This window comes from Osmerus mordax, chromosome 18, assembly GCF_038355195.1.
Source record: "Osmerus mordax isolate fOsmMor3 chromosome 18, fOsmMor3.pri, whole genome shotgun sequence".
Lineage (NCBI taxonomy): Eukaryota > Metazoa > Chordata > Actinopteri > Osmeriformes > Osmeridae > Osmerus > Osmerus mordax.
Genome location: NC_090067.1, coordinates 3,865,281 through 3,883,628, shown reverse-complemented (window position 1 = coordinate 3,883,628; position 18,348 = coordinate 3,865,281). Strand labels below are relative to the sequence as shown.

Sequence of the window (18,348 nt, the reverse complement as noted above, 5' to 3'; positions counted from 1 at the left end):
ACAGAGATTAGTCCTTGCATTTCTCCTATATAAATAAATACTTTACTACAATAATAATAATAGTAAAAATGATAATAGTAATAATAACGATAATCAATCACCTTTCTTACTTGCTCTGAGTTTTCTCTTATTTTGGGGGTTTAAGCACAGCAAGTTGGAAAGCTACTGTATGAAGTTCCCACCTCACCCTCACCACCATCACCACCATCACCACCATCATCGACATCATCACCATCCTCGTAGCAACTCACTGACCCGCCCACGCCTCCGGCCAATCCCTCTTCCTCCAACGCTCTTCCTCATAGCCAATCATCCCGGGATGGGGGCGGGGCTCTCCTCCACCCCTCCTGTCCAATGACTGCTGTGGCTGCTACTGCATGCGGTCAGCTTGCAGCTGCTGGGGCTGATATTGGCCGAAGGCTGCAGCGGCAGCAGACCCCGGTGCGGCTGTGGCAAGCGGTTGCTGGACCGCATAGCCGTAGCCGGCAGCTGCCACGTATCCTGCCGCCGCTGGGGAGGCGGCGTAGGGATACTGCTCGTAGGCTGCGGCAGCGCTAGCGGCAGCGGCGGAGTACTGGGCGTAGGCGGCGCCCGTGTAGTCGATGTAGGGCGAGGTGGCAGCGGCGGAGGTGGCAGCACTGGGCTGCACGTGTGGGATGACCATACTGGGCTGCATGAACGCCTGGGGGTACACGTAGTGAGCTGGAATCCTGACGGACAAACAAAAACACACACAGAGTGTCAGACAGGCCCGCCCAGACCAGTGCAAGTCACTGACAGCAAACATCCAAACCTAATGGCAGAGCCCCAATCAGCCCTCCTGAATCCAACCCAACTTCAACCAGTCCCCCAAACTCAAACTAAACCACACTGCGGCCAAGCGTCCCCCCAGTCCAATCCAGTCCATGAACATCAAGGAAATTCCTGCTAGTAGTTATTAGAGATTCAGACGGTTGCCAAAATAGACATCTCTATTGTTCTTCTATCTAACCCTGTCAATATGGTTAGGGTAGTGTTCAAGGTGCTTCTATTAAATTACTCCACTTCTATGATACAGTTGTGTAGTTATATTTATATCGAGTTTGGGTACATGTCTTAGATGATAGAAAGAGAGTGACAGGCTTCATGTGAGAGAAAGAGAGAGAAAGGGAAGGAGAGGGAGGGAAGGAGAGGGAGGGCAGGGAGAAAGAGAGAGAGAAAAAAAGAGGAAGGAGGTGGAGATTGGTCTGTTCTTGTTCACATGTGGCTTTGGCTCTGGTACCATGCCCCCTATTCAAAGGGTGTGTGTGTGTGTGTGGTTCTGTGTGTATGTGTACTCAGCAGGGTTAAAGGTAAACGGGGGGAGAGGGGTCTGCAGTGGCCTGGGGTGATGAGGAGATGAGCTGGGAGGGGGGGGCATTGTGAAAATGTCACTGCCACTTTGACAGCTGGACAGTTTTCAAAAAGGGACACTGCTGGCCGTTTCCCCTTCTGTGCTGAGACAAAAAGCTTTGGGGGGGCAGGCTCGGCTCAATTCTGATTAAATAAGCAGTCAGGGACAATGAACATATTCTACATCACTCCCCCCCTCCCCCACCTCCCCCCTCAATACAGACCAAGCCCTATGCCCGACCCCCTCGTCACACACGACATAGAAATGGACCAACTCGGGAAGGCATGATTGAGTCTCAGTCACATGATGGAGCCATGACATGGGAGGAGTTAAAAACTCTCATCATTCTGTGGACGGGGGACAACTTCTCATGGACATTAGGAAAGGGTGTGGGGGGATTTAAATACAGTTGGAGAAGAAGCTTACATTTGACTGATACACAGGCACCGACAAATTGATCGTGCGAGTGTGAGATATGGGTTGGTTGGTGTGTTCACAGTCTGACAGTTAAATTAACCAAATACTGACACAAGATTAGTTTTAATTGAAAAGAAAGTTTGAGAAACATTGGTATTGCAGGAAACAGCAGGTACAGCCCTTCAGATTTAAAGTCTGGATTGGAGGGAGGAATGGGGGGGTTAGAGATGCAAGAAAGGATCTATGGTGGCAACCCGACTATCAACACTCCGTTAGCCAATCATGTCACATCTCATCAAAAGACTGAGGCCAAAGAAACAGGGGGAAAAGCAGGTTTTAAAGGAAAACAATGTCAACAAAGTCCACATGGACCAAGAACAACAAAGCACTCTCACTCAACAAAACATCAAGAGAGGAGGGGGGACCTAGGTTAATTCTCACTTAGGTCAAAGGTCATACATACTGCAGTCTCAGCTTAGTGTAACACACACACTGATGCTAGCTAAGACACAAAATAAATTACACACACACACCTGTGCAGCCCAGTGGCAACAAAACACAGCGACCTCCACGAAGCAACACACACACACACACACACACACACACACACACACACACACACACACACACACACACACACACATAAACACCACACACACACATGTCACACAAGCCAGTCCAATACACTGTTGAAGACCTAGTGCTGCATTAAAACATATTCACATACTCCATTGTAGAGGTTCTGGCTGACACACAGTGGTCTGCAGTCTGATTAGCTTGTAATCCTCAACACAAATCCTCATCTACTAGAAGTCAGCTGGAAGGAAATCCCATCCACAACATTTCTCCATCATCCCAATCATGTATACCCTACTCTTCTTTCCACGTGTTGAAACCAACATACACATACACACACGTTTAACTGTTTGCAAGGATACCAGGAGTTCTGTTCTTTCTCTCATCCACCATACTGGATAGTACACATTCTAAATGCAACTGTTGAAATAACAGATAAATACCAAACATGAATTCCTTCTGTCCCTGTCTGCTGGATAGCTGTGGCTTTGGCTGGCTCCAGTGCTCGTTAAAGTTCAAGGCTAAATAAAGGCCTCCAATCACATGCCAGAGGGGTGACATGAGTGTGTGTATGTTCAGGAATGGGGGGATGTTTGTACAACACACCTTTCATTCCCTGATTTGTAAAACAATCAGAAGAACAGCCAGCCAGCCAGCCAGTGGAATGGTCCTCTATGGTTAGTAATACACTTCCATAGCTCAATGTTCAATAACACCACAGCTAGCATAGGTGGAGGTTAAGGTTCTCTGCGATGACCACAGCAGTGTCTATGTATGGGTCTATAGGCTAGTGTATATGCCCTGATACTGTACTATACTGTACTGTGTTTTATGTATGGCTCTATACTGTACTATGCTGTACTGTGTCTACATATGGATCTGTACTGCACTATATGGTAATGTACTGTATGTGTGGGTCTAAAGTATATCGTACCGTGTCCATGTGTAGGTGTGTACTGTACTGTGCGCTACTGTGTCTGTCGTATACTGTACAGTGTCTGTGTATGGATTTGTATTGTATCGTGTATGTGGCCCTTTAAATGCCCTGGGGGCCTTCTGCACTGGTGTTTTTAAGGTCCCCATTCCTGTATGACAGACAGAGGGATAGAGAGAAACAGAGACAGAAAGCGAGAGAGACAGAAAGAGAGCCCCCCCCCCCTCCCTATTTTGTGTGCCGGCTTCACGCAACTGCAGTGTCAGCACTCTGGGCTTTGTGCGACACAATGGAGAAGCTTGTTTTCCTTAACACCGCCGTGCGCCCATGTGACGAAAGCTTGTTCAGAGTGGCCGTGGCATCCAGACATGTGTTTGTGTCACAGCGGAGACTTTGGGGCCCTGCGTTGCGCTACACATAAACAGCCACGCACAAAACAGCATCTACACGGTCACATAAGTGTGCATCCATATTTCGGACTGACATCATACATATGCGCTGGTGCGCCCTTTTCACACACACACCCACACAAGTAATCACACTTGTAACTACACACACATACATACAGACATGCACTCACAACTTCAACTTTGTACCATTACTTGTCTTCATAAGACCTGTTGTACAACATGTATGGTCTTCTAGACTATTTCAGTCTAGTATCTCTAGGACAATCTGTTCTGTAGAGTTGGAGTGGATATTCTCTTGAGAGACATGATCAACTCCATTGGGATCGAGCAGTGGTATTCCATATAGGGCTAAAGCAGGAAAATGGAGGGTGCGACTGAAAGAGTAGGAAAATAAGAGTGAGAGAAAGAGAGAGAAATAGAAAGAGTGACAATATAACTCTAAATGATGTTATGCTATAAGGAATAGCAATAAGTGTGAGGGACAGAGAGACAAGGAGAGGTAAAGAAGAGATGAGGAGAGAGAGAACAGCCCTTAAATGGTAAGCTGGAGCTAGGATGGTTGAGAGAATAACTTCCACCAGTGTTTGAAAATATGCAGGCAAGCAGTGAGTTGAAGGGGTGTGTGTGTGTGGGGGGGGGGGGGGGTCAAGTCACACAGAAAACTGTCAATCACTCCAGCAACAAAAAACAGCAACATAAAAACCATCCTGTTAAACCAAAGAGAGGTAAACCAACCACAAGCTACAGCACAAAAGCGTGAAAATAAACTTTGCACCCCCTGGCAAAGTTGACACTTCCACAAAAACAGAAAACAACACCTCAAAAATCATCAACCCAGTGTTTTCTTTTTTTTTTAAATAGGAAACACACGGTTTAGATCTCAACACCACTTCATGACAGTGAAACAGCACACAAAGCTATACTACAAGGTACACACAAGGTATTATCATAAATGTCAAAACCAAAATAAATGACCAACATACATGCATCTATAATCACCATTTGAGCGTGTTTGTGTGTGTTTGAGTTTACTGGTAATTCCTTTATCTGAACTATTCCTCAAACCAGCAGTTATCTTAACCCAGATTCCTCCTGTCGAGCCAGAGAAAGATAGATAATATTGAGTCAGGATGGAACTTTCCATCATTGCCCACTTAAGAGTATAAACACACACACACACACGCACACACACACACACACACACACACACACACACACACACACACACAAACATACTCACACACACATACACAGTGCACAAACAGCACACACACACTCTTCCATACATGCATGGACACAAACAGGCACACACACAAACACACAAACCTTAAATTGACATTTCGGGTCAACTTTGCGGTGAGTGATAGAAGCATTACTGCTTTTCAATTTAAAATTATCATCCATCATCTATGCATGGAGAGAAATAGGAGTAATTACAAAACAATCAGATACACAAGATTGATATTCATAGAATAATAAATACATATCAAACTACATGGAAGTACAAGGAGGGACATTGGCTTTGCAGTTTAGTAGTTCACTTAGTTAACAGATTTGGTAGCTAACTGACACTCTTGCCATACTAATCCTCTTCTTCATTACCATCATCATTAGACCATCTGAAATAGTACATCCCTACTTACCCATAAGGCCTTTGGATGAATGCTGGGTGAATTTGGGGAACACCAAAGGTAAACCCTGGATAAATCATAAGGAGGACACTGATTCATCAGCCATCATTTGGAGATATACTCTCTTGACATCATTTTGGACACATATATAGAATGTGCAATGTTAGGTATTGACAATCAATCTAATGTAGTTATGCTTCTCTGTAGGCTTAGTGAAAACGACATGCAGTTCCATGTAAAGGGCAGCCAGTGAAGGGACTGCTTGGTGGCCTGTTATCTCACCTGGCTGCATGACACGTGGCTTGGCACCCAAGTAGGCTAGGTTAACATTGGCCTTCCTGCCGTCGATGATGGGGTTAGGGTCCTTACAAGCCCTGTCTGCTGCTGAGCGGTCTGACATTGTCACCTTTGTGGACACACAAAGGGAAGAGGCGCAATAGTGAGAGGAGGACTGTGTGTGTGTGTGTGTGTGTGCGCGCGCGTGAGTGTGTGTGTGTGTGTGAGTGAGTGAGCAAGAGAGAAAGAATAAGAGATCAAATGTGTGTGTTGGTGGGACCAGCATACATGAACAGGATCATGAAATGTGTGTACAAACAATCAGCAGCAAGTAGTGGCATCCTGACGCATCCTGAACTATTTCATATAGTTACTGTAATATATGTACCCACGACACGAAAAACCTATATTGACCCCTTTATATTGACCCCTGATATCAAAGCGTTGGACCTCAATATGCAGTTTTGATAACATTAAGACATTAGGAAATACCAGAACTTCAAATATGTTTTGACAGTTTCATTTTTACTGAATACTATGGCGTTTGTGCTGCCTAAACTGTCAATTAATAGACCTAATACCATACCTGAGTGGGCGCATCAAAGTAACGGTGAGTTCAATACTTTTTCAAGATCAAGCCTTAATAAACTAAAAACATTGCATACATTTTAGTGGGCCTGCAAGACAAATACAATATGAAACATGGAAAACAAAAAATCAACATCAACGAGAACATGGGATTGAACATGGAATTCATAGTAGACTGTAGGCTACTGCATATTAGAGCTGTGTCATAAAAAGTGGTTATGAAATAAACTATTGACTATTGACACTTACGAATCCATACCCCCTGGACTTTCCGGTCTGTCTATCCGTAATCACTACAGCCTCTTCGATCTCACCGAAAACTTCAAAATATTTCCTGAGACTGGAATCAGTGGTGTGATAGGGAAGACCCCCGACAAATATCTTCGTATAGGTCGTGTCCTTTTGCGTGGTATGCATCTTCACCAAAACTTTAGTGCAAAATAGAATAAATAAAAATACAAATATAGTGCAATATGTCCTGATCAGTTGATCACTTATAATTAGTAATATAAAGAGCAGGATGAAATATTTAACTTAAAACAGAGTCTTCAGAGTAAAAAAAGGGAAACAGCACTCTACAAAAATTATGATTCGAGGTAGGTTATCTTCCGACACTAGAAGTGGAAATGGAGCGGATTGTCCAGGATCATCAGGTGTTTTCAGCTCTTCTTCTTAACTGTCGTGTCTAACTAAATGTGTTTCAGAGCCATTCCTAAAAGCCCTGTCCTAAACTCCACCCAACTGCCATCACTAGGGCGGTACAGGCAGCGCATGCATTTCAACCCGCCCACAATCCCAATCCGCTACACGAGTTGGGAAACAGCTGTGAAGCGCGCAGAAATTATAATTAAAGTTAAGTTTGTGTACAGACATAAGTGATGTAAGATTTATAAATGGGTCATCAAAGTTTATAGATGCAAAAGTCTCTGAAAGTTTAAAATACACCTTCGCAAGACACGGTGTTTTCAAAGCCAATCAACGAGTCCGAGACCAATCGTAAAGTTAGTACAGGTAACAATAGTCATTTATGTCTTGGTCCCAAGACATTACCTCACAGCAGGTGGACAACCTGGCACATGAATCACTCCAGAGAAGGGATGCGCACTATGACCACTACGGCCTTGTAGTACGGCCGCTAGCAGCGCACTGATAAAGATGTGGACAGGTGTTGGTTGGGGTCGAGCCAACAATTACGAGATTAAGTTACATCGAAGAACGATCTAGTGTGTTTTGTCCACATTAACAATAAGAAGACATTGGGTAGTGCTTTCAATAACGTGGCGCTCAATGGCGCACACCAGTTGAGGATAATGATATGGTGAAACTACAATTTCGTTGATGATTAAAGTGGGTAATATGACAGTCTGATATCAGATTGTATTGAGTATGTATAGGTGTGCTTTAGGGTTTGTCACGGCATTTTTAAAGAGCAGCTAGAATTAGTTTGCTTCTACTTCATCCTGTGAAAAGTGATAGCCTCCTAGACCTACCTGGCATAAATAATTCAAGCACGGCTCGCCCTCTAGGTCTGTTAATGTGCAACATCAACAGTGTAGTCTACCCCGTTGTTTATAATATGGTGAGTTACCAAATTCACTGTAAGTGACACAGATGCCAGTTCTTCTCCACAGAATTGGAATGAGATGGTGTGTGAACTGCTACAAGACTGGTCACAAAAATGACAACTCTTTTGGCCAGCAGTAGACACAACCTGATAGTGTCATCGCCGTGTTCGGCCACTAGTTTATTCATGCAGACACATGCCCATTCAATGGAGTGTCGTGACAGGACTCGTATCGGGTTTCAGTTGCCAAACAATGAGGAATCTATCAGGTTGCGGCCCCTCGCGTGGTGCATGCTGACTCATTAGAATTACCTTACCTGGTGCTATTATGTTGATGTCACGTTATCCCCTTCAAAATCCACAATCTTTGTCTAGGTCCCAGCATATGACTGATGTCTTCAACATAAAAGATAACGTTGTAGACTAAAAGGCTATCAATATTGGATAAAGGTAGTGTTTGCGTATATTTTCCCAGCCGGAAACCTCCCGTTTTAAATCGAAAACGCGTTGTTGCTTCTTGAATGAACAGACGCAAGTAGGATAGCATATTCTTACAAAGCAGACACCTTAAATATTAGGCTAACAACATTCTGGACTCTTTTATATAAGACCCATGCCCATCACAACTTCAGACTGAAAAGCGAATGCACCCAAGGAATTGTTTAAAGTTGCACATTGATAGATTGATTTTTTTGCGTTGTAGGCTACTATAAACAGTTTTGAAATATTATTATTGCACAATAGTTCAGATATTATTATTATTTACCCTGTCTGGTAGCTGAGATGTGGTTGTGTTGTGTGTAGTAAATACAGACAGCTCCTTGAGTTTGACCACTGGAATACTATTAGAACTATTCGCTTCTGATCCTTGATTTTCTACTGCACTATGTGCTATTTGTATGTAGCTTTGGATAAAAGACTCTAATAAATGAATAAAAGGTAAATGGAGGCAATTGCTGAGCTCAACTGCAACTTCTATTCATGGATACAGTGCCACCTTGTGTCAAAGTACATACAGCCATCTACCAACCACAACAAGTAAAAAAAAAACAGTGATATTACAATTGAATAAATGCACAAAATTCTATAATGGTTATATACGTAATTAAGTTTATTTTGATTTGGTATTTTGGCAAGAACATTGTCTTGGAACTATTCACCGACTATGATACAATCTTATTTTTAAAATGCAAAATGTATATTCATATTTCTACCAGATCCCATCCCATTCAATCCCAAGGAAATGTAGTCTGAAAATAATTTTATGGACCTACACACTTACTCTTAATCTGCATTTATGCATTTAAAAACACAAGCAGAGGCCATTATTTTTCTTTCGCCTGTATACAAACTCATAACTGAAGCATACTTTCTACTCTAGGGAAGCCAGGGTGGGAGGGTGAAGTTTCTACATTGGGGTAATGGCAATGATACCACCCCCAAGCCCACCCTCCAACCCCCAATCAATCCTCTCCTTCCAGGCTCTTACCCTATCCCCTCAGTCATTAACAGCCCTCGTGTGGCTAGAATAGGTCTTGTTCAGCCTGTTTAGTCTGCTGGAACGTGAAGTCGCTCTCCATCTGCAGAGAGGCTGTGAGAAGGTCTCCAATCCTGGCACCTTCTGAGACCTTGTCTCCTTGTCCTCCTCCTGCCTCCCTACTGCCCTCTCCAGCCTCAGTGTGGGCGTGCAGCAGTGGGTCCTGGAGGTCTTCAGGGTCTCCAGAGCCGGGGAGCGTGTCAGGGAGGTGGTTCTGCAGGGTCTCCACAGGGGTGAGCCCAGTTTCTCCCCCCAGCTCTGCAGAGGCCAGTCCACGCACGCGGGCAGACTTGGACCTCAGACGAAGCCTTAGCTCCTCCTCCTTGAGCTGAGAGAGAAACGACAACAACGCTGATTGAGAGAGAAAGAAGGATAGGGTGAGGAAAGAGACTGGCTTCACAATCAGTTCATTCGACATAATGCCGTAAATGACATCTCCAGAATCTGACCTTGCGTCTCTCCTCTACCTGTCTCATCTTCTCCTCCATCTCCTCCCTGGAGGTCCCCATCTGGTCCTTTCTTATCTTCAGAGACTCCAGTCGAGATGGGGGGCTTGTCCTGGGCATTTCTGGCTTGTCCAACTAACAGGACACACACACACACCGTAAATGAAAATTTATGTTCATGTGAGATTGACATTAGAACTGCCACATGATTTTTTATCATTTAAAAAAAAATTGTGTTCAAATCAAACCCAAACATCTCTCCTTTCATAAAATGGGTTTATTAATCATCTAGTGAATTATGTGTGGATGAAAAAAGAATTGAACCACTGAGCATAGAGTTTACCCCTCATAGAAACCATTGAATCATGTGCTCAACAGTTACGCCACGTCCAGCTTAGCAATGGCTGTTGTTATCTTTTGATAAGCAGGCTGATGAGCTATATATAGTTTGTCCTGTACTGTAGCTGAATGAACAACTTAACTGCTTCAATAAATGACATCTTGCATTTGGCAAAGATGTCATTGGCAGGGGATTTAAATGAACCACCTGACGGGGTGTTGGAATAATGGCAGTACAAGGGTTAAATGGGCTTTGATTTTCAAAAAAAGTCCTTGGACACACCATGATGTTGTAGGCCTCTCCGGTCTTGCAGGCCCTGTCTTTGGGGTGGGCTGGGATGATGCCCTGGCTGAGCAGCTGCTCCATGATGTCACTGGACCTGGGCCTCTGGGTCTCCTGGGGCAGCCCTGGGCTGGAGCCTGGGAGAGGTCGCGGAGGGAGGGCTTTGACTCACACCCTGCACACGGTGAATCACCCAGCAAAGTCAAAGACAGGCACTTACGCCTACACCTACCTGCAAGTGGCGGTAGTTTCCTGTGTACGGCTCCTGGTAGTGTGGGAGCCTCTCCAGAGTCCAGGCCCACCCCACTGTCAGTGGTGAACTTTGACACTGCGGAGTCACCCCGATCCACACCTACACACTGTTTGCCTGTGTCCTCCTGCATAAATGGTAACCCCAAAAGGATTTTCATGTTTATCATTTCCAATTTTGTAACATATGCTAACTACATTTTTATTATTTAGCTTTGGATGATTTCTTATCTCAGATAAAGAAATACAAACATTGTAAAAAACTGTAAAAATTAGAAATGATTTGACACCCCCAAATGGGTCTAACACTATAAAGTGTATTGTTGAAACAAGCTTACCTCATTAGGGTCAGGGCTGGACAACACCGGCTGAACCAAGGTTATTTTTGAACTACCACATCCCATAATTAAAAGTGCATCTTACTCGGTAGTACTTTAAATATGTTACTAATGAGACATTCTCGGAACTTGATGCAAACAGGAAATTCTCAAGACTGGGCATTCCTTCACATACTAAATGCATTGCGATCCATGTTGCCAAGGACTTGTCGTGGCGTTGCCATGGCCTGTTGCCACAATAAATCCGACCCTGTTTAAAGGTGCGTGCACACTGCACCAAAACATACAACATCCCAACTTTCTGACGTTGTATTTAGATTGTTGCAAGGGCGTCATTTTAGGGGCGCTGTCATGACAAAAAGTGTCAGGTTGCCAAAAAGTGTCTGGCATGACGTCATAACTGCATAACTGCTAATTGGGACACAGGGAATGCTCTTTTGTAGACCTATGCTCTTTTGTAAAGCTCTCTCTTGGAAGTCGCTTTGGATAAAAGCGTCTGCTAAATGCATAAATGTAAATGTAAATGTAGGGAACCAAGTTTTTGTAAAACCAAGTGAATGTAAAACCAAGTGTTGTGTTACCCTCTTATAGGTTTTCTGTACAGGCCTACATAATCTTATTCAAACATAAGAGAGACTGTGGTGCTAACTCATACATTTTCCTACTTATCTATTTAAATAGGCTTGAGATGTTGAAGTCAAACAATAAAACGGAGCTGTCTTTGACTAGATATCTCACTCTGAGAACCCTATTTGCAGGCTGTACTGGGTGCTGGAGTCAAAACTATCACTATGAAAACCATTACTATTAACCTTATTTTTTTTTTTCATTTGTCCTTCGACTCAATAATGGCTGTCAGAGGTAAGATAATTATATTTATTTTATTTGTTTAGGTAAACAAAGATGCTCTTATTCATTGTGTAGAGTATTTTCTGCATTGTAACTAAGTAAAGGGTTCCAGGTCGTTGTTAAAACTATCCGTTTGAATGTCTAAGAAGTAGCATGTGTTCCAAAGCTCTTGGATACATGGTCACTTGGCCCCTATGAACTGGATGAATGGTTGCAAAGGTCATTTGTTTGTCCTAAAGAGATACATGACATTATATTTCAGAGCACTGCTAAAACAACATCACATCCATTTTAAACACTGTGTTCACATCAGATCTCATTACAGTTCATAGTTGACATCCCAACATTCCAATAATGACTCAAATGTCATTCAATCTCCACCAGTGTTATCATTTATAAACAACACTCACTGGATGCTAGTCCGTATGTTAAACCTTCTAACATTAATTTATGAGAGAAATTGTTACACAAAGAATCCTAATTTCTGTTCTCTTGTAATAGGCTTGAATTTGGCTACCCAGAGTGTGCAGTTGATTAACAGAACTAACAGGTGAGATACTGTATATTCTAAAATATACTTATGTAGAATTTGGCTTGATTGGTAGTAACTATGACAGCAGTGTCTCTGGATTAAAGTACTGTAAATGTATGTAAATGTAATCTTATGTACAGACTGCCACTTCCTGAAAGTACTCCATCCGACCTGATGACCCTCCCAACATATTCAGATGATGCTGGTTTGAGTGCTACTGATCAACGCGACAACGAGAAGACCAACAATGTTCGTGTTGCAAATATAAACCCACTTCTCACATCTGAGTCATGGAATACTCTGTATAAGAATGCCACCTGCAGCCATAACCATAACATAAGGCCTTGTGTTTGTAATGCAAAATTAATAATAATGTGGTCAATTAGTCACTGTGGGGAAATTGCTTATAAATATGTCTGCACTTTTTTCCAACCTTTTTATGCAGATGGAAAGCGAGAAGGTTGAGAAGAAGGACACTGCATCTAAAGTCATGCAAGTGGTCGACATCCATCATCTGAGCATTTGGGGCAGTGCAAACAGCTATGACCACCAACATATTGTGATCATGGAGAACAAACCAGAAGTAATTGACTCAGCATTATTCCTGTTTGAGAGGTGTCCTACTAGATCCACTCTTCTGAGTTATGACAAAGGGGCACTGCATGTCCTTAAGGGCTCTGAGACCGGTATAACTAGATATGGCATTGTGACATTGGTTGGGCATGGCAGTATAGGCATTGAAGGAAGGGCTCAACTAGGAGGTTATGAGCCAGAAGAGCTTGCTCAAGTTGTTGCAGCAATGGCAATAGGAAACACTCACCTGCGCACATTAATCCTGGTTGGTTGTGAGCTTGGAAAAGACCTATCCTTTGCAAAGCTGCTGCTGCAAACACTAAGGTCCCTTCATGTGGAGACCACGTTACACTTGAGCAGTGCCAAAATCTCTGTGAACCCATACGGGGAGATAGTGACCGAACATGAGGGAGTCTGGAGGACCAAAGACACTAGGGAAAAGGTGATTGCTCAACTTGACCAAAGAGGTGGCTTGTTAACCAAAGTGGAGACTGGGACAGAAGGACAGGCCATTCCAAATTACCAAGGACATGCTTTGTATATCGAGACTCTAGAATGGCCAACCCACCCTCAAATGTTTGTCCCTAAGGACCTGCGCAAAAAGTACACATCCATTGACTGTCTTGAAGGCCTGACTTGGAGTCTGTTTTTTGAACAGCATGAAAAAAGGCGTGCTCCTGATTATATCCCAAATGAAAATCGGCCCAACTTTACGGCAGTTTGGCTTTTGGACAAGGAGCCAGATCAAAAGATTCCAATAAAACACATTGCCACAATCCTAGACTTAGCAGTGGAGATTCGATACAATGCCAGGGAAGATGCAGAATTTGATTTATACTATGTTCTGAATGACTGCATTTACCAGGTGCAGAGGAAAACCTTCCGTGTCTTTCTTGTTGGCAAGTACATGAATCCTAACAATCTGCAAGACATTTTGAAGTTTACAGTCACTTACAGAAACCAGAAGAAGTACTATTCACTCCAAGAGTTGACACAGGGACTCATTCCATCAGAATTCAACCATTTCTGCCGCCAAACCTTTCAGCTCTTGAATTGTTTCCACAACTGTGAGAACTGGGGTCGCTATTTCATGGCTGCAGTGTTCTCTGCCTCTGTGCACAACTTCAGAACGTTCTCGCTTTTCCTCATGAGTGTTATTGCCTGCGAAGTCGGCCGGTCCCAAGGCTCTGACGACACCCTCTGCACGGCTTTTGTCGGGACAGAGCACCCCATGGCATCAGAGGACCCCTCACACGAGAACCAAAGGCGAGGATTTTACGGCTGCGTCGTGGACCAGTCTAAGGAGATTGTAAAGCAAGAAAAGCTGGTATGGTTGAATGAGGTGGTTGCAAAAGAAAACTCTATTTACACCAGGTCCAAAGAGATAATGAGCGGGGTAGACCATGATCAGGAGACAGAGATTGATATATTTGGAAAGGTGAAGGTGATGAATAAGTATGTGTTCTCATCTTATCTTGAATTCTTTCGAGGAACCCCTGAGGGAAAGAAGCTGGTAAGAGGATGCATTGGCTCCCCACAACTAAATATCCATGTTGGGGACTGAGGATAAAATATTAACTGCTGATTAAATATTACAGCTGGAAGTTTAACTGTCATGGGTCAGTGGCATGACAAAAAGTAAACACAAGGTGGTTTTTATGCAACGTTCTGATAGTCTAATGACATTGCTCAAACAGCTTTAAATATTATGTTTTATTATTATTGATTTGGCTGTCATTTTGTTATTCTCCATTTACATTTACATTTAGTCATTTAGCAGACGCTCTTATCCAGAGAGACTTACAGTAAGTACAGGGACATTCCCCTGAGGCAAGTAGGGTGAAGTGCCTTGCCCAAGGACACAACGTAATTTGGCACGGCTGGGAATCGAACTGGCAACCTTCTGATTACTAGCCCGACTCCCCCACCGCTCAGCCATCTGACTCCCGCCCTCCATGCCCTACTATTTATTTCAGCCTGTTTCAATCTCATATGTAAAATGTAGAAAGATGGGTGGACACAATAAAATGAAAACCTGTGAAATGTGAAAGGGAATTGGTTTTGTGTTTATGTTTTGTAAGTACTGCCCTGACGCAGATTAAGTGAAAAATAACAGGAAAACTTTCACACATTTCATGTTTATCAGAAAAGGTGAACCAAGTGGTAAGAAGCACAAATGTTCATGAGCATTTCCACCCACCGTGTTTCTACTGGAGAAACTGTGTGGTGCACATTGGTTGGTTTATCCAACCAATGTGGGATGTGTGCCTTAACCTAGTAATGCCAGCATTACTAGGTTAGGGCACACACATGCACACATATTTTACTGTCCCTTACTTTAAAAACCCATCTGAGATATTCTTACCTTTTAGTTGTGGACCTAGGGTGACATCTAGTGGCTCTTTTCAATAACTGCATCTGGTGAAAAAAATACCAAAAATAATTACAGATTTTTGCTTTCAGGAGGAAAAAGCATGAACAAGCATGATATCTTCATTTTTTATGTGTAATTAGCCACCCCCTTTTTAAATGTATTTTTATACAAACAGTTTTGCAGGAACCCTTCTGGATACCCGAGGGTACTTCTGCTCTTCATGGAGTGGAAGTTAGGCAGACAGGTGATCATCACTCAGATATCCATCTTTCTCATGGGACACATCTGGGATCTCTGAGATAGATATATGGTGATAGTTCACTCTCAAGTCAGTTTAAAGGAAGCAGCGAAACTCAGGAACGTTCCGGCGTGTGTCCTCCACACCCCCAGAGGAGCTCACAGCATTGGGTTGTGTAGAGGGCTGATTTCAGCTGCTTTCACGGGCTGACTCAGACTCGTCTCCTGAGCAAAGAGAATGCAAGATGTGTCTTTGTGCAGGACAGGCTACTGTGATTTAACTGGGCAAACAATGGCATAACTTTCGTTACCTTACCACATGGTAACTGTTGGTGAAAGACAAATGGACACAAACCTTCTATCCACATTTTGGCGTATCCTTGTTTTTGACTGTTTAGTATGGTCTTGGGTCTAATTCCTACATCATTTAGTGAAGTTGTCGCTCTACAATGATGTATTAGTCTTGAATGAACTAAAGATTCATATTAGGAGATGAACAATAAGCCTGAAGGACACTCTTCCTGCAGGTCATGGATATCTGTCAGATGATGGAGAGCAGCAGGTTCATGCATGACACTTTATATCATTCAAGTCATCAATACTTTCCATAAATCCTTTCTGGTATGTGCTGGTCATGTGCTGTAATTCTTCATGATGATGGAGAGCATGGATATTGCCGACCTGGCAGCGGTGTGTGCAGGTCTACACAAGAACGGGCCACTCAGCCTCCTCACAGCACTGGTGTCATCACATCAGATTACTGCAGCCAATCAGATGTAACTGATACGCTGCCATGCGTGCTGTCCTGACTCCTGTCCCCTATGCAGATTGTGTCCTCTCTCCTGACTCCTCTCCTGACTCCTCTCCTGAGTCCTCTCCTGACCCGTGTCCTGACTCCTCTCCTGACTCCTCTCCTGACCCGTGTCCTGACTCCTCTCCTGACTCCTCTCCTGACTTGTGTCCTGACTCCTCTCCTCCTCTCCTGACTCGTGTCTTGACTCCTCTCCTGAATCCTTTCCTGACTCTTGTTCTGACTCGTTCTGACTCCTGACTCTTGTCCTGACTCCTGACCAGACTCTTGTCGGTTAAGGTGAGTTAGAACTGTAGGGTGAGGCAGGGTTCACAGGTGAGACATAACAGGGTATGATATAGCAGTAGCTTGAGGTAGAACTGTAGGTTGAGGTAGAACTGTAGGGTTAAGTAGAATTATAGGGTGAGGGAGAACTGAAGGGAGTCAGATGGCTGAGCGGTGAGGGAGTCGGGCTAGTAATCTGAAGGTTGCCAGTTCGATTCCCGGCCGTATCAATTGATGTTGTGTCCTTGGGCAAGGCACTTCACCCTAGTTGCTTCGGGGGGAATGTCCCTGTACTTACTGTAAGTCGCTCTGGATAAGAGCGTCTGCTAAATGACTAAATGTAAAATGTAAAATGAAGGACGAGGTGGAATTGTAGGGTGAGGTAGGATAATCGAACAGAAAGACGGAGTCATAAAGCTGAAGGTGGGTTAATAAAGCTGAATGGTGGGGTAATAAGGGTGGAGTGGGACTGTAGGTGAGGTAGTAAAGCTGAAGGGTGGGTAATACCGTAGGTTGAGGTAGTAAAGCTAAAGGTGGGGTATTAAACCTGAAAGAAGGGTAATAAAGTGGCGGTGAAGTAGGAGTGTGGGTGGGGTAATGAGCGTGGGGTAGGACTGTAGGTTGAAGTTTTGCACTAATGGAACAGAGCAGTAGTGCACTCACAGGCTTCTCTATAAACATGTAAATCTGACCTTACCAGCTTTCAAAGACTTTCCATGCGACTGTTTGCCTTGAAAAGAGTAAAACGTCCCACTCAGGGGCTCCATAATGGGGGAGAGGAGCGGTAATTATCCTTTTACACTTACAGAGAGAAATCCTTTTAGGAGGCAGACAGAGAGCCCCTTTGATAGCGGGCTGAGCGGCACCAGAATACCAGAGGCCGAGGCGTGTGAGAGGTAACTCTGCTCTCTCCCATTATGGCTGCTGGAGCCCAGACGCTGCTCCGGAGACGTGCGCCATACAAACACAGGAAAGCTAAAACTTCCTGTCTTGTCTGAAGACGGCCAATTCATTTCCATTGGCATTTGTTCCGTCTGATAAAACGCAAAGCAGCCAGATGATTGAGTTTCAGTCGAGGATCAGGGGAGTCTTACGAGGCATTTAGTCCTGCGAGGAGAAAGACAGCAGCCCAGTGTTACTGCCCTGCTACAGTATGTCCTGTACAGTATGCTATAGCTTGCCTATACAGGCTGGTGTACAGTATACAGTATATTCCAGACAAGCTATACAGTACATTCCAGAATGGGTAAACAGTATAACATTTCAGACTGGGTTTAGTGTATATTCCAGACTGGGTAAACAGTATATTGACTGAGTGTACAAAGCTCAGAATGTCCGGCAAAGCCCTGGACTATAAATGTCATGGTTAAGGGAAAGGACAGGAATGTTGTGGCTGGGATTAACAGAGTAATGAACTAACTCTAACAGCTTAATGTTATCTTCAGATCAATCTAGTTTTCATTCATGTTATGTCTTCAGATTGGGGCAATGAGTTCACACAGACAAAGACACTCTCTCACACACACATTGACACACACATACACATACACACAAACACACACACACACATGTAGAAACACACAGACACACACACACACACACACACACACACACACACACACACACACACACACACACACACACACACACACACACACACACACACATAGACACACTCACACACGTAGGAAAACCGAAACAGACACACACAGGCATGACCAACAGGGGAATTCTGACAGGGTTAGGAG

At 43.8% G+C, this 18,348-nt stretch overlaps 2 protein-coding genes across 2 annotated transcripts; both read right to left on the bottom strand.

Annotated features, from left to right (window-relative positions):
- Positions 1-282: 282 nt before the first annotated feature.
- rbm24a (RNA binding motif protein 24a) lies at positions 283-6,621 on the bottom strand. The gene is made up of 4 exons (XM_067256046.1): positions 6,454-6,621; positions 5,623-5,746; positions 5,353-5,407; positions 283-710 (listed from the first exon to the last, which is right to left on the bottom strand). The coding sequence occupies exons 1-4, from the start codon at positions 6,619-6,621 to the stop codon at positions 371-373; spliced, it is 687 nt and encodes a 228-aa protein (XP_067112147.1). The 3' UTR covers positions 283-370.
- A 2,670-nt stretch (positions 6,622-9,291) lies between these two features.
- stmnd1 (stathmin domain containing 1) lies at positions 9,292-11,036 on the bottom strand. Its single transcript, XM_067256251.1, has 5 exons — positions 10,961-11,036; positions 10,584-10,750; positions 10,374-10,503; positions 9,755-9,886; positions 9,292-9,633 (listed from the first exon to the last, which is right to left on the bottom strand). The coding sequence occupies exons 1-5, from the start codon at positions 11,024-11,026 to the stop codon at positions 9,292-9,294; spliced, it is 837 nt and encodes a 278-aa protein (XP_067112352.1). The 5' UTR covers positions 11,027-11,036.
- Positions 11,037-18,348: the final 7,312 nt, after the last annotated feature.

Bases quoted from the DNA above. Each gene is read 5' to 3' on its own strand.
- rbm24a (XM_067256046.1), bottom strand. From the start codon at position 6,621: ATGCATACCACGCAAAAGGACACGACCTATACGAAGATATTTGTCGGG. The intron at 5,747-6,453 runs GTAAGTGTCAAT...GTGTCCACAAAG, and splicing joins AGTCCAGGGGGTATGGATTC to GTGACAATGTCAGACCGCTC. The intron at 711-5,352 runs GTAAGTAGGGAT...TTTGTCCGTCAG, and splicing joins TTCATCCAAAGGCCTTATGG to GATTCCAGCTCACTACGTGT.
- stmnd1 (XM_067256251.1), bottom strand. From the start codon at position 11,026: ATGGGATGTGGTAGTTCAAAAATAACCTTGGTTCAGCCGGTGTTGTCC. The intron at 10,504-10,583 runs GTCTTTGACTTT...CCCAGGCTCCAG, and splicing joins AGGTGTAGGCGTAAGTGCCT to CCCAGGGCTGCCCCAGGAGA. The intron at 9,887-10,373 runs GTGTGTCCAAGG...GTGTCCTGTTAG, and splicing joins GAGAGGCCTACAACATCATG to TTGGACAAGCCAGAAATGCC.